This window comes from Strix uralensis, chromosome 4 (assembly GCF_047716275.1).
Source record: "Strix uralensis isolate ZFMK-TIS-50842 chromosome 4, bStrUra1, whole genome shotgun sequence".
NCBI classification, from domain to species: Eukaryota; Metazoa; Chordata; class Aves; order Strigiformes; family Strigidae; genus Strix; species Strix uralensis.
The window spans coordinates 52,247,489-52,264,537 of NC_133975.1; the positions used below are offsets into that span (position 1 = coordinate 52,247,489).

Sequence of the window (17,049 nt, forward strand, 5' to 3'; positions counted from 1 at the left end):
TGTATCAAACAGTATTTTTTTTCATCTTTGTGGGTGTTCCGACTTATGTCAGCCTGTTTGCCTCTGCTGCTGTTGTGTCCATGCATTGATTTAGTGGGATTTACTGGAACACCATTCATCCTTTGCTCTTAAATTATTCTAAAATACCTTCTGAAACATGAGAAGATAATTACAACTACCTGCCAGCATACCAATGCCCTATTAATTTTATGCTTAACAAAGAGCTGAGAATTAGCATAAGTGAACGTGGAGGATATTTATTAGTGGACTGTAATTTTTTTTTCAGTATTCATCTACAGACTTATAGACAATTTAATGAGGTTATTATGTTTATAATCACCATATGCTGTCCAAACAATATTTGAATTTTGGAAGATAATGGAATAAATACACTTTTGCCAAGTGATGTTAAAATTCTGTTTCCTGAAGAGCATCTGTCAGAATTTCTGCTGGAAGGTGAATTGATGGTATGTATCCTCAAGCAAGGTCATAGTCAAGGAAGATTCCTTAACTGTAGAATTATTTTTTTTCTCAGTTTTTTTAAATAAAGTATTCTGTCTGTGGGACATTGGTTGAATATGTGCAAAAGATTCACTTGTTTGTATGAGCCTTCTTGAATAATTTTTGATTAAGAATGCCACAGTGTGGAATATTTAGCACAGTTCTATTCTGTGATTTGAGCAAAATTTAACAATATTTCTTCCAAAAACTGTTCTGCAAAATAAGGCTGTGGTTCTGCATTGGTATATATCAATGTGCTGCTCCAAATTTATAAAAAAACACTGAAATTAAAGCAGGTTTTGAAACCTTCCTTTCAGTATGTTTTGTATCAGTGGAGCATTAAAGTTTTGTCTTCTGAGTCTTTGGATAGTCTTCTGAAGACAGAAACATAAAATTTGTGTTTTCTGAAAAGTTCTTGAAGCAAACTGCACTTTGGTGTTTTTTCATGCTGTCTTTTGAGCTGATTCAAGCCAGGAGTACTAACTGTTTTTTTAAAAAAGTAAAATAATTTGGACAAAAATGCAGTTATAATTATTATTTTTATATGTATTAACAACTGTGGCTTGGGTTTTGTGGTTGTTTTTTTTTTTTCTTTCTTTTGAGTATTTTTTTTTATTTAGGGCAAATAAAGCAGTACTTTACTCAGTGTATCTATCCGCACTAATTTCTTGTTCATGGTTTGCCAGATATGGACCCTTACGTTCTACTGTATCTGTGAAATAATGTCTGTTGGAATTTACTGAAACTGTGAGGTGTATATATTAATGGTGAAAATCCCATAATATTCGAAAATACTTGAAAACATTTTTGTATGTTGCAATGCTATAGCCCTTTCTTCTGGGACTAATTATCCTTAACAGCTACTTTCTTACATCTTAGATGTTAAATAAACGTCTTCCACTAAAAATGAGAATAAGCAATTTGTAGGGTTGATTTGGTTCTGTTTTTTCTTTTCTTTTTTTTTTTTTTTTTAAACAGATATGATTTATGCATTTGGTTGTTCTCTCCCAAATCAAATATGTGGTATCTCATGCTGCAGAGATCCATGCTGTTAACGGATCTTTTTTTCCCTTTTTCCAGTCTGTGTTCCCTTGGAGTTTGCAGAGGGGAGGTCTTCTGTCAGTAAAGTAGATGATTGCTAATTCTGCAATAAAGTTAGAACCCTCTCCCCCAAAAAGACACAGTTTTCTGGATAACAATAATTTAAAAAAATACTTTTCTTTAGCAGCATTCTCTTCAACATTAGTGGAACACATTTTTCAACCTTCCCTGGTAAAATGCCTCTACCATGTCATGGTTGCAATCTTATCTTTTCTTATGTAGGGTGATGCAATGCAAAACCAAAAGGAAATGTGGAATGTTTTTGTATGGAACAACATATCCACCTGTATTTATCTTGTACAGAGTACTTGTGAAACTTGCATTACAAGGAATTGATTACAGAGAAAGTTGAACTAATCTAGAGGAATAAGACATGCTTACTATGATCATCATGAAGGGAATTCAGTGAAGAAGAATGTGCAAATAAGTAGATTTAACACTTTTCTTAATATTGATAAAAACTTTTGGTCATTTATTAGATTGTACAGCTTTTCTCCAAAGGACAGCTATTACAGGTAATGATAGGTTCAGCTGTGTTTCTCTTAAAACCAAGTGGCAATTGCATTTGTATTCTTTGCTCATAGAGATTTGCTTGAGATTTTAAAGAGCAAGTTGTAACCCTGGCAAGTAGTATCTGTACATCATTTTATTCAAGATATGCATAACTGTGTATAACTACAATAATATTGTGCTAATGTGAAATTACATAGAAAAACACAAAACAGATCAGAGAATACAAGATACCATTTTTACGCCATTAGTCACACATTCTGAGAATAGCATGCATTGAATACCTGAGCTATCCATTTTAACAGGCAATCAGAAAATTTAAGTTCATTCCATCATCACTACAGATTTGCTGCTGTAATTAAAAAAAAAAAAAAGTGATCAGTTTTATTTCTCCTTAATGCAACTTTAGAAGCTAACAATAGTCAGATAAAAGTGTTATCAGGAACTTGTGTAGCATTATTTCATCAGTGTTGTGCAAATATTGATATACACTTCAGAACACAGAATTTCAGAAATTCTTAAGTTACTGCTTCTGTGAATAGTTTGTTTTATATTCTTTCATATTCTTTTGTTTCACTGTATAAACTTAATAGTTGCCTATTTTGCAGTGCAAAAAAACCTGAAACAGGTTAGCCCTAAAAGAAAGCAATGCTCTGTTTTGTTTGACTTCTGGACAATGTCTCCAGTAGTTGAGAGACTATTGTGTAGCTTTGGAGTTCATTTAGATGCATTGTTAAAAGTAAATGGAAATTCTGACTTTGACTTGGACAAGGGATGAATCCTTTCATCTGTAGGGTGTACAGTAATGAAAAAGGGCTAGAGGTTAGTCTATGTTTAGGAAAGAATGGGTCAAGAGGGAAGAAATGAAATGTTTCAAAGGGCAGAAATGTTCCAGTCTCTGTGGAGCTGCTCTGAAAATGTTTAAACAGTGTTGACTGAGTGTTTTGGGTAAATATTTGAGAGGTTACCAGAGTGTAAGTTAATATAATGTATTTTATGTTAGTGGCTATAACATAATTACAGTCAGATTCTGGCTATCAAGATGATCAGCAAAGTCTGGGTCATGCAATCCCCTGCAATACCTGTAAATTGTTGGATAATATTTTGATACATTTTGCTGTTTTCTGCCATGCAACACACTGAAAATTTTCAGCTGAAATTGCTTTAGAGTAGTGTATTAACAAGCAAGTGGAAGCTAAAGTCTGTAGCAGTAAAGATAATGTTTCTCATAAAGAACTGTTTGAACTGGAAAGCACACTGCTTAATCTCTTTTTGGTATTAAAATGATCTAATAAGAAACTTAATTATGGAATTAAAACATAAAGTTTAAAATAAGTTTTGATAGGGAGGAAAGAGGTCTTCCATGATGAGAAATGCTACAGTTTCCTTAAGTGATTAACATGACCACTTTGCTACTTGACTAAATTGAAAGTAAAATATCAAGCCAGCTGCTGTGTGTATTCAAGGGAAGATGTTAGATAGTAACCCAGGTTTCTTAGAAAGCTAATGGCTTTCTATTGCAGAATGCCAAGGGATCTCCACCTTATGATAGTCCTAAATTTATTCTGTTTTCCAATATGTGTACTGAAAATCATTTAAAACATGTTGGGAGTCTTGCAGAAAGAGTCATGTGTGCAACAGATTGATGTGGGAGACTGCTAAATAATAAATGATTAATGTGTTTTAAATAATCAATGTCAGTCTAACCTCCTTCACCCTCCTTTGTTTGCAAAACCTAATTTTATTGAGAGATGAAGGAATGATTTCTTCCATCTCGATCAGGATACTAAAACGGACCGGAAGATGAATACATACAGTCAACTAGCCTTGCAACTGATTACAGGATCATGTTAAGCCATACAATTCTAGTAATGGCTGCTAGCTAAATAGGTAGTCCAAAGTACCATGCAGGCATCACACAAACACTCTACAGCATGTGCCATGGCTAATGAGTTTTCATTAAAATGTGTCTCAAAAGCAGAATTAAACACAGTACAGTTCTCTATTTCTGTCACCAAAATAAGTCCGACTCAGCACCATTTTGTCAATCTGTATCAGTCTTTGGATGAAAAGAATTTGTACTTAATTTTATTTTATACAGAGTAGAAATTCCTGAGAGTTGACATGATTTCTACAGTGTCTTTTCTGTGTTTGCTTTGTGCTGATATTCCAGGTTTCACATCTCAGAACTGCTATTCTGTTTGTCCTTTGTCTTTCATACTGAGAGCAAAGCTAATATAAACAGGTTTTGGACTGGTCCTTAATTCATTCCCTGTTTAATGATAATTCTTTCCAGGTTAGTGTCCTTATGTTTGTGTTATGCTTTTAGAGTCTCAGAGAACAAATTTGTGTGGTGTTGTTCCCAATCTGCTTACTGTTTGATTTGCATAGCTACAAACAAAAATTACCTTTCCTTGGTTATCACAAGCATTGCATTTACAACAGTGCTGAGTGATACACACATAGGCACTGACTCTGAACACCTGTACTACCATGCAATATTAAAATTAATAGGTATCCATACTAATACATTTTTCAGGGTCTTTGTTTCGTAGCTTGCTGTACATTACCTCGGACAGCATGTATCCATTTCCCTCTCAAAGCTGGGGCACTGCTTTCTGCAGAGCCTCTGTGTTTCACTAGGAGGGAGTGGAAGACATGGAGGTGAATGCTCTTGTTGTTCCCCTCCACCTCCCTTTGTGCTCCTCATCCTTCATGGCAGCCAGCCCTCATGGTTCATGGATGCTGCGAGGGACCATGTTGCATTGTGTCCTCTACTTCAGAAAGGCAGGGGAACAGAATACTAAAGTGCTTGAATTTCTTGAGCTTTCCAGTTTGATCTAAATATGTTCCTGCCCACAGTTTTGCATAGTTTGTTACAGTGTGAAAGGAGTTGCATTTTGCCACCTAAACCAGAAAATACATCCTGCTTCTGCCTCTCCCCTCACCCCACTTTGGAGACTGATGTTCACCTGAGATTGTATGTTACTATGAGATTATTTTTTTCTTATTTCTTTTCTGAGTTTGTTTTCTAACATATACAATGAAATAATGCAAACTGGTGCATAATATACCTTTCTCTAATGCAAAATTATTTTAAAAAAATAAGTACCTTTAGAAATCAAATTAACCATTTCAGGCTTCGACTTGCTTGTACTTCTGTGTACCTATTCCTATCTGGATATCAAAATTGTTCTTGGCATGCAAATTCCTTTTCCACAACCTCATCTAGCAACCGTCTTCTCTTCTCTCTCTCTTCTCTTCTCTTCTCTTCTCTTCTCTTCTCTTCTCTTCTCTTCTCTTCTCTTCTCTTCTCTTCTCTTCTCTTCTCTTCTCTTCTCTTCTCTTCTCTTCTCTTCTCTTCTCTTCTCTTCTCTTCTCTTCTCTTCTCTTCTCTTCTCTTCTCTTCTCTTCTCTTCTCTTCTCTTCTCTTCTCTTCTCTTCTCTTCTCTTCTCTTCTCTTCTCTCTCTTCCATTTTTTATTATACAATTTCAAAAAAACATTTCAAAATCTATGTGGTTTAGGATGTCCTACTTGAGAAAATCCTGTCAAACTTTTTGTCCATTAACAGTGAAATATTATGCTGAAACTGTTTTGGTTTTAATGATTGCCTCCCACCAACCCTTACCGAGCATATTGCCTCACCATCAAACCCTTAGGTACTTGCTGTTTGAATTCCATCTAGCCATGAAGTCATGAACATGAATGGTTACACCTAGTACTGCTCACTACAGGGATAAACAGCTCAAGTTACCAGTGCTGAACTTTCCAGAGGATGCTTTCTTGTGGTCAGGATTTCGTGTCTGTGGTGCTATACAAAAAGTGATACAGGTTTTCACATAAACTTTCAAAACTAGCTGGATTCTGGGACAGAAACTGAGACTTGCTATAGGGAAAAGACAGGCTTCCACTAATCACTTTAATTTTGTGGCTGGTTACCATCAGGTATTACGCATTTAATTTTGCCATCTCTAGGAATAAACAGTAAAATTTACATTCTGTAGTGGTGCTGAATTAGTATGAATGATCTTCAGTTTTGATTTGTGGAATGCAAGTTGGCTTCTGACTTCTTGTATAAATAAGCTGCATGCTGTTTAAATATTTGTAGTAATATGTGGCTTGAAGATACAATAGCTGAGTTTCCCTGTAGACCAGAACTTAATATAACACTGTAGTCCCTGTATCTTTAAAAATACTGTTTTCCTGTAATATACTCTGCAATAACAGTGCAGTGTTTTTCTTGCCTGTCAGGTTTTCCATCATTCTCCTATTCTACATTTCTCTGTCATAAACTACTTCTGTCTTTGTATCTGCAGTTATGCTGTTGCTATCTTGCTTTTAAAGTGGAATAAAACATGAGGTACTTAGAAATATTGACCAGACTTACTGTCACTAACTTTTGCTTAGAGGTGTTGGGGTGGGGGAGAGAAGGGGAAGAAGAAAACGAGGATGGTGAGTTATTACTACTTATTCATCCTAGAAGTTTTTTTTTGAAGGTAGTGCTTTTCCCACTTTTTCAGCTTTACCTCCATCAGTGTCTTCTTAGAGCGCTCCAGAAGTTTACTGTTTCACTTAAGCGTATCCATCTAGACTTTGTCTCCTTTCTTATTTTTACTTTGCTTTCTGTGTAGTACGTGGAAGTAAACATGACTTACCAAGATGTTATTGCAGTAGTATATTTTCAGCATTTTATAGTTACATTGTTTCTGTCCTAGTGGTGCTACCAGGTAGTTCATGACATCTCAAAGTATTAATTAAATGAGCAGTTATCTCTAGAATTAATAACATATTTTTACTACATACACTCTGACCTGTTAACACTAGGGATAGAAAGAAGTAGGATGCTGTCAAATGAGTCCTTTCAATAGTTTTTATTTGATTGAAATTGAAAAGCCATCCTTGTTCCACTATATTATATCTTGCTGACTTTGTTCATACATTATGCTGAATACTAGCAGTGTCCTGTTTGTAAGGTCAAAGAATGGTTTCAGAATTTCATAGCAGCACTGAAATCTTTTGAGTTTTGTTCAAAAGAGTGAACTGAGAATTTATAAAGTGCATTCAATAATAATCAGAAATTCTCAAACATAGCATTGTTTTGCAATAGGCTTTGAGTATATTTTCTTAAAAATGCTAAAAACTTGGATTCACCGTGAACAAAAGATCAACAAGCAAAATTCAGAAATGAGGCATGGATAACCACTGTATTATAAAGCAGCATGTATCATTTGTGTCATATTAGTACATTTAGAATGAGTGCTTTTTAATGCAGAATGACCTACTTACACAGTTTTATCATAATGTGGAAATGTTTTCATGTTGTGTGCATGCTGCATGTAGATTCCCTCCATTAGCATAAAGTAGCTCATTCTGGTGACCTTTTTCCTGTACAAACATGGCATCTGTTGTACATAACTGTTTTCTAACTAGAACTGTGTCATGAACAAGCTGCCGAGTCATATTTCTGTTTTTGTTTGCATTGTCACTTAATTCCTTGTTACGTTGATTGTTGGTGTGAAAGAAGCTTTATTAATACATTCTGCCTGCATGACTGCATACGGGAGAAATGATAATTTTTCATTTAACTTTGTGTTGCCATTAAACCATGCATCTTTAAGATTTCATTTCATTTCTTTTTCTTTTCTTTCTTTTTTTTTTTTTTTTTTTAAGGCCCTGTGGAATTCTCCATGTTCTGAAGGCTTAGTTTACAAACCTATCAGCATCTCATTGGTTCCATCACTATTAAATTAAAAAACAACATCTGGACACTCTCCATTTATGGATTTAATTAAATACTTCTGTATATGCAATGAGCTGCAAGTTACCCTTACTGGCAAAATGCTACTACTTAATATAATATTTGTATTATCAACATGACTTTTTTTGGCAGTAATATCTTCATTATTAAATGTATCTATGAATAAATTATTAGTAAGCTATCACAAAGTTATTATCTGAAATAAAACTCAATTATTCTTACCATTTTGTGCAATTAATCATCCATTGGTGATTCATTACAAGTAAGAAAATACTTCAATTATGCTTTTGTCTGAGTTTGAAAAAATACATCTTCAAGATCTGGAAACTTAAGGAAAATATTAGTTTTTTAAAACCTGTGTTTTTGTTATCTTCCAGTAATAATACTTTTGTACCAATTATGAATACAGGATCAGTACCTTTCAGTATGTGCTCTCTTTGATGAATGTTCATAATTATGTATGTAATTTTCATGTGTGATTCAAGAGACATTTCTGAGGGGGGTTGGTAAGCTTTTACAAGGTCAGAATTTACATAGCTTTATCCCAGGATCCTAAAAACATACACTCTGATTTTTGAATCACTTAGAACCATAGCTTTACTCTACTTTTTATCTTATTTTCTGAGTACTTCAATTTCTAAGAGACATTGCTAAGACAGCACTGGTACATATGAGCAAAGTGAGTATTGTGTTTGCTGGACATGACTGAGCTACTTGAGAGGATAGCTGTTGTCCAAAGGAGGAGACAAGGGAGGGGTAATTCCTGGTTTATGGCTTGATTAAGCAAGAAATCAGAAGCAAAGTGGAGAGTTCACCACAGACCTTGTCATCCCTATTAGTTGCTTCAGTGTTCCCTTACCCAAGATTGACTTCATTCACCTGAGGATGTACTCTACACCCACCCTTAGCAGGTAAGATAAGAAGGTGCTTGTGCCAGCAGTATTCTTAAACCTTTCCTGCTAATGTCTTTTCTTACTAACAAGAGACAATACTTGAATCTTATTACTATTCCGTTTTGATCAGGCCTTGTAGTATATAATAATAGAAGTTATTCAATGGGAGCACCTGTTTAGCACCTGTGGCTTTAATTTCAAACAGAGGACATACTACTCTCATTTAAAAATAACATTTCACGAGTTATTCTTAAATGGATCTGAACTGAAAATGAAAGCAATCAACTAAGTATTCATGCAAGTCTTTAAATAGAATGAGCTTTCTTCACAGGTGATGTTGCATTATGTTGTCTGATTCTGTATCACTTAACATGGTGTTTATTGTTTATCAATCTTATATAATTTTTCTTCTTTTGTTTAGAACAGTCATCCTCATCATCCTCTCTTGCCCTTTCGGTCAGGCTTTCTGAAACTGCTTTGCGTGTGTAATTGCAGAGTTCTTATTGTATTTATTGGAAGTATCTTGAAAAACCAATTAAGTAGCAAATAGATAATTTAAAGAAGTAACAAATGAGCATGTGCATATTATCCTCTTGAACTTCATCTTCCTTGTTGGACTTCATCTGTTGCCATTCTTCCTTGTCTTCCTTGGTACTAGAAGATCCTTTCTGCATAGAAATGTTTACCTCTTGCTGTCTGTCCTGCTTTCTTTATTCATCACCATCTTTATTACGGTAATATTTTCAGTCCATGTAGGATACTGTTATCAGGAAGAGAATAAAGAGAACATTTTACATTGTGATGCTCTGGTTAAAGAAATACATATTGGGAATGGAGAGAGTTGTGAAAAAACTGTGAGTGAAAGAAGAATGGAAGAAAAAATTAATTTCAGGATTCTGATGAGAAGAAAACTTAAGTTTCACTTTCTATATGAACAAGCTTTTTACCTGTTCCTTCTAAATCTATGAAAGAATACTTAAAATACTCAAACAGCTGGTGTATTTCTGAACCTATCGTCTGGTAGAGATGTTGCTAGCAGCTGTCATTTCAGTGCAAAACTGAATACAGCCCCTTGATTTTGGGGGTAAAGAGCATAAGAGTTGGGATTTTAACTTTCCCAGGAAATTACCCATCATTTCCCATACCTCTTTTTGCAATTTCTTTTTTTACTTTCATTTTTCTATAACTTTACAAAACAGTATGAACCAAGAAGAAATTACTCAGATTTGGTTTTTTTGCTCACATAACATTTGAATGGTTTGTAAAAAAGTAATGATTGAGAAATAGTGTTCAGACTTCAAGGAGACACGATCAGTGTGGGCAAAGCCCACAGTTTATATGCCTAGGCAAGAACTTAGTGTTAGTCTAGTTAAAGTCTTAACAGTCTGATCAAAGATTTTTACTTTTTTTTTTTTTTTATTATTCCAGTTACAGTGATACTAGCACATCTAGTTCAAACAGTCAAAAGTTAAATGTACATAAAATTCTGAGTACCTACTCCTTTCTTTGATGTATCACTCACTCTTGCACAGTCTCTCTTGTGAAGGTCAGTGTCTTCAGGTCAGTCATGGGAGTTGGTAGCACTGCAGTAAATCTGGTATCACAACTCCTTGACAGGAGTCTGATGTTAACATTGATGATTTCTTTCTCCTCATTCTGGAATCCACTTGGGATCTCACTGATATATTTGTTAACATGTTGTACACCTTGCTCTTTTTCATTGATTTCAAGTTCACACAACATCTTTGTTATCCTTACAACTGGTTTTGCCACACTCCAAAGATTTCTTTCCTTTGATGGTGAGTAACTGGCCATTGCTGAGTTGTTCATAGTCCTGAGGTCTCTGTGTCATCCAGTGCCTGTAATTATTTGGATTGCTCATTATTGGAAGATCATTCTTCACAGGGTAAATGCTTGTTACTGTTATCTGTAAGATACAAACATACAGCTGACAAAGCCACACCTGCACACCTCCACTACTAAAACCTTGCCACGTAGGCCCAATACAAGGTGTTACACCACACAACTGAGAAAAGCTGAACAACAGGTATTGCAAAAATGGTAATAATAACCTGGTCATTAGGTAATAAGAGCTACAGCAAATATGCAGGCAGGCCAGACAAAAACAGATCTTGATGCCCATGTTGTTTGCTTAATCCAAAGCCTGTGTCTTGTTACAAGCAACGCCAACACCATTTTGACTGGGGCAGAGTGGTAAAACAGTATTGGCAAAATACTTTGTTCTTATTCTGAGTATTGACATTTAACAAGTGCAGAGGTTTGTTATTTTAACTAGCACACATTGTTCTTTCTCCATTTGATGCTTTGCAAGCGCTACCAGATAACCTGAGTTTGCTTTCTGCGTTTTCCTCCAGGGATTTCCAAATGCCTGAGTACAATGCTGTTTGATACAGCATAAGAGAGGAAAAAGTAGAAATTGAGTTACTGGATTTAAAATTAACACAGTTGCAAAAATGTTACAGCTAAAGCAAATATTCTGTGGTAAAAGTTGAGAGGTTGAGAAGGAACAAGAATGATTTTGACTCTTACAAGCAGTCAGAGAGACAGACAAATCTCAAAAAGCCTGGGGTGGGATAGAGGGACAGAAAGGTTACATCCTGCTTGAACTGAGGTGAGATTTTTTTCATTTATCAGTGCTTTTTTTAAAAAAAAGAAATTAATCTTCTGAAGCAATTTCAATATGAAAACATGCAGAACAGTGTGAATACTGGCATATAAACTAATCTGCTGTACCATAGTATACATTTAGGCCAATAAGGAATTCCTATAGCTTAGAACATTTGCAACAGGTCTCTAAAATAATATGAAACATAATCACTGAGGCTATTTGTGGGCATAGGTACTGTGTGCGTGGTGGAAGGGCTGGAAATTTTGTTGTTGTTAGATAGTTAGGAGATCAGTAGCTTATCTTCTGGAGCTGAGTTTACACAGTGTTAACAAGGATTTTTTTAGGTATATGTACAATATTTGGTCATTTAGATTGTGGTTTAAACTTTTCAGTATGCTTTAGACATTTATGTAAATGTTACAAATGAAAGAACTTAGGAGGAAAAAGTGAAAAAGTTAGCATACGATATAATGACCTATGTTATACCAATAACAGAAACAGAAAATGCCATTTCTATCCCTGACCTATTACTAGTACTTTCTCAACAGGAGTGCAGTGAGAACTATATCCAGGATGTGTACTCTGCCTTCATTTCAGTACAGTGCTCTTGTAGTATTCCTTTATTCATTTTTAGTAACAGAAGTTTCTACTTAAGAGTCAACTGAATATTAACATTAATGATAAAACAGCAAGAAGGAGCATGAAGGGAAAGGATTATAAATGAGATTTGGGCAATAGTAATACATTTCTTTCGTAGTGTACAAAAAGGCATTAAACTGAAAACAGAATCTACTGGATACCAGCAATAAAAGGAGAAAAAAAAAAAAAAGTTCTCTGGTTACTAGCAAATACACTGCAAAAAAACTTGCAAAGATACATTTCTGTGTATGCATGTATTAAATCATGCTGAAGTTGAAAGTACATAAATTAGATACCATATTGCAACTTTATATTCAGTACTAGCTTCATTACTGTCAGGGAGATTTTTATTAATCTAAAAACATCCAGGAGAAACTTGGTGGTGCTGTTAATGTTAACTGTCATGATGAAGTTAAGTGATAGCTTTGTATTTGATGCTAAAATAGGAGGTCTTGATCTGTATTGTGTAATGGTGCATACATACTATTTGGAGAGAAATGCCAACACCTTCACTGACATAATATTATGTTTTAAGTGAAGGATGAGGAAAGTAAAACAGCATGAGAGGAACAGATGATAGAGGCAGTAGGTTATTCATACCTTAAATATATTGAAAGAATTTTAAGTGCATACATCAGACACATAAGCTTCCCAATGTGCAAGTATTATGAAGTGTCCATGTGAATATATATTTGCACATCTGTGTACATCTATATTTCATTTCCCAGTCTGTTACATGATTGAGGAGAAAAGATTAAAGAGGAGGCAATTCTACTACAGGAGTCCTGTCAGGTTATGAATAAATTCTTCAAAGAGAACACCTAAGAAATTGCCAAATTCCAGGTATTACAGAAATAAAGACAACATGAAGAAAGACAAGTATTGCTGATTAGAGTGGAAGTTTGGGAAAGGACCAGTTCAGTGGTCCTATCTGGCCCCAGTGGAGTTGGCTTTTAAGATTCTGTATGTTTTGCAAGCATCCAGGTACCCTGAAAAAACTCAAGTAATTGCAGAACAGTTGGCCCTTCAGACATTGTCATGTATCTACTTATACTCCCAGTGCTACAATATTTTCAAAGGCTTGTGGAACTGTTCCCTGATGCTGGAAGGTTCTTACTAGAGAAACAGTAACTAACAGGTTAGTTGCCTACTAAAAACTGTTTCATATATGTGTATAGCAAAATAAATCCAGAAATTTTTAATCATTGTGGTAACTGGGCAGAAGTGAGTACATTGTTTTTATGTGAGAAGCTCTCTGAATTACAAAACTAAATATAAGATGAGCTGAAGCCACAGATAATGTTATTTATGGGACTCTTTGGAAATGATGAGAGCACCCCAGTGGACTCAAGGCGTGACTATGAGGTTGTGTCATTTGTTCTTTCCTGTTTTTTAATTGGCATTTGGAACTGAGGGGCTGACTGTGCTCCAGGAACTGCTCCACCGTGGCTCTTCATGGGCTGCAGTTCCTTCAGGGCATATCCACCTGCTCCGACACAGTGCTCTCCACAGGCCGCAATGTGCATATCTGCTTTGGTGCCTCTCCTTTCTTATTCACTGACCTTGGTATTCACAGGCCTTTCTCTCACCTTTTTTTCCTTCACTCCTCTTCTCTCTGGTGTTTTGCCCTTTCTTAAATATGTTTTCACAGAGGTGCCACCAGCTTTATTGGTGCTGTGTTGTTTGTGGACCCACTGCAATGATGGGTCCATTGTGGAGCTGACTGGAAGCGTCTGTGTTCAGCATGGGACAGCCCCTGATCTCTTCTCACAGACACCACCCTCCAGCCGTCCCACTGCCAACACCTTGCCACGCAAACCCATTGCAAAAGCAAACAAAAGCAAGGTATAGCTCCACAGTTGCCCTAAATGGGATGAATGTTAATAATCTTATAATTGTTTTGCACGTTGGGAAAATGCTTCCCTGGACTTAGAGATCTGTTACTATGTGAGGAGTGAGTATTATAAAATGGTTGATTACAGGTGTAAATTTAGAGATGTAGCAAATTCAGAAACTAATGAAACTTAGCATAACTTCTGTTCCAAAATACCTGAATACACTGAGACTGGTGGTGTTGGTGACGACTACTGTGAATTCGTCTTTGGAGTGTGAGAGACAATGTTGGCAGAACTTCCATTGGTGACTCAGGCCAAGAAACCCTTTTTTGCTACAGGAGCTGGGCATTGCATCAAGTGTGTCAGATAGATGGTTCAAGCCTCAGAAAAAAGTTTTACAAATAACATTGCTCATATTTAATTATATTCTCAGAACAATTAGCCTTCATGAATTACACAAAAATTGGAGTTTTGCTTGCAAGATAGCCTGAAAAATCAATAAATTGACTGGGATACTGTATTAAATTGCATAAATACTGGAATTCTTTCTTGGTAGTATGGAGTTAAGAACTAGTATCTTGATTAGAGGACATTGGGTGTAGCTGGGACTTCGTTCAATTTATTTGGGAGAAGATGATTTTCAATGTCAGTGAAAAGGCCTAATTTAAAAAAATAATGGAAACCAGCATTTGTTCCATGTTCTGTTGTGGTACAGTTTTCCCTATTCTATTCAAAATAATCTAGCAATCAAATTTTGTATGCATAAGGCCAAATTAAAGATAGCATATTTTTTAAGATGAAAATTCTGTCCTTTTATTGGCAGTGGATTAGTGTTGCATTTAATATTTCTGTTCTGGAAAACCTTTGACCAAGTGGTGTACCGCATCTTTATTTGCAGTCCTTTGTATGAGGTGATTCTTCATCATGTTTTCAGTTAAATCCATACAATACTTTTATGCTTCCATAAAGAAAAAAAGACAGCTCATTGTCATAGGAGACTCCCTTCTGAAGGGAACAGAAGGCCCACTATGCAGAACAGATCCACTTAGGCAAGTCTGCTGCCTCCCTGGGGCCTGAATTAAATATGTGAAGAGAAAGCTTCTTACCCTAGTACAGCCCTTGGATTATTATCCATTATTGATTTTTCAGGTAGGCAGCGATGAAATTGCAATAAAGAGTCCGAGGGCAATCAAGAGAGACTTCAGAGCCTTGAGACAACTGGTTAAGGGATCAGGAGCACAAACAGTGTTCTTCTCTATCCTTCCAGTTACAGGGAATGATGAGGGAAGAAACAGGAAGAGCCATCAGATCAATATCTGGCTATGAGCTTGGTGTCACAGGTAGAATTTTGGGTTTTTTTGATCATGGGTTGGTTTACATGACAGTAGGCCCGCTAGCAATGGATGGGGTACACATGTCTCAAAGGAGGAAAAGGATCTTCACACAGGAGTTAGCAGGGTGCATTGAAAGAGCTTTAAACTAGATTTGAAGGGGGAAAGGGTTAAAACCAGGCTCACTAGAGATAAGCCTGGGGGCAAGATGCCAATATTTGAAGGATGGTGTGCTAGTGAGGTCCTTCAGTCTGCCATCTCGGTGGAGGTAGGGGATGGAGATCCATGCAGCAGCAAAGATGCAAGGATTACTGATGTGTTGGAAATGACAGAAACATCTGAGAATGGTCACATAGGAATTAAGGCTTCTCCCCCTAAAAGTTGACAGGATTAATAGCCCAACTGAAGTGCATCTGCATCTATGCATGCAGCATGGGCAACAGACAGGAGGAGCTAGAAGCCATTGTGCAACAGGAAAACTATGACATAGTTGCTATCACAGAAACATGGTGGGATGACTCACACATCTGTAGCACTGCAATGGATGGCTATAAACTCTTAGAAGGGATAGGCAAGGAAGGAGAGGCAGTGGGGTAGCCCTGTGTGTTAGGGAGTGTTTTGATTGTCCAGAGCTTAACGATGGTGATGAAAGGGTTGAGCATTTATGGGTAAGAATCAGGGGGAAGTCCAACAAGACGGATCAGGTGCAAGTCTGTTATAAACCACCCAACCAGCATGAGAGGCAGATGAAATATTCTATAAGCAGCTTGGAGAAGTCTAACAATCACTAGCCCTTGTTCTTGTGGGGGACTTCAATTTACCAGATATCTGCTGGAAATACAATATAGTGGAGAGGAAACACTCCAGCAGGTTCCTGGAGTGTGTGGAAGATAACTTCCTGACACAGCTGGTAAATGAGCCAACTAAGGAAGGTTGGACCTGTTGTTTGTGACCAGAGAAAGACTTGTGGGTGATGTGATGGTTGGAGGCCATCTTGGGCAGAGCGATCATGGATGGTTTTTCATTCCCGAAGTAAGGAGAGGGTCAGAAAAATTGCTACCTTGGACTTTTGGAGGGCAGACTTTGGCCTCTTTAGGTGCCTAGTTGACCGAGTCCCTTGGGATGCAGTCCTGAAGGGAGAAGGAGTCCAGGAAGGCTGGACATTCTTCAAGGAGGAAATCTTAAAGGCACAGGAGCAGGCAGTCCCCATGTGCTGAAAGACAAGATGATGGGGAAGACTGGCCTGGCTGAACAGAGAGTTTTGGCTGGAATGCAGGAAAAAAAAAGATAATTTATGACCTTTGGAAGAAGGGACAGACAACTCAGGAGGACTACAAGGATGTCATGAGGTTATGCAGGGAAAAAATTAGAAGGGCCAAAGCCCAACTAGAACTTAATCTGGCTACTACCATAAAAGACAATAATTTTTTTTTCTGTAAATACATTAGCAACAAAAAGAGTGCTAAGGAGAATCTCCATCCTGTATTAGATGTGTTGATCTGCTTGAGGGTAGAAAGGCTCTACAGAAAGGGATCTGGACAGGCTGGATTGATGGGCCAAGGCCAATTGCCAGGCTAAGTGCCAGGTCCTGCATTTTGATCACAACAATGCTACAGACTTGAGGAAGAGTGACTGGAAAGCTGTCTGACAGAAGGGGGCTTGGGGATATTGGTCAACAGCTGGATGAATATGAGCCAGCAATGTGCCCAGGTGGCCAAGAAGGCCAAGAGCATCCTGGCCTGTATCAGAAACAGTGAGTGTAGGCAGCAGGACTAGGGAAGTGATTGTCCCCCTGTATGTGGCACTGGTGAGACCACACCTTGACTACTGTGTTCAGTTCACTACAAGAAG

General features: G+C 36.8%; 1 protein-coding gene across 5 annotated transcripts in view; it reads left to right on the forward strand.

Annotated features, from left to right (window-relative positions):
• The window catches only part of CCSER1 (coiled-coil serine rich protein 1), a 728,522-nt gene that overhangs the window by 449,855 nt on the left and 261,618 nt on the right, over positions 1-17,049 (forward strand). Inside the window, exons 10-11 of one of the 5 annotated variants that reach the window (XM_074866752.1) lie at positions 430-467; positions 7,784-7,797. The exons of 2 other annotated variants lie outside the window; for them this stretch is intronic. In XM_074866752.1, the coding sequence (XP_074722853.1) occupies positions 430-465 (36 nt within the window). In that variant the 3' untranslated portion in view covers positions 466-467; positions 7,784-7,797. Of the gene's footprint in view, positions 1-286; positions 350-429; positions 468-7,783; positions 8,093-17,049 lie in introns of those variants that run through there. 2 more of the 5 variants (XM_074866750.1, XM_074866753.1) reach the window with 2 other exon arrangements.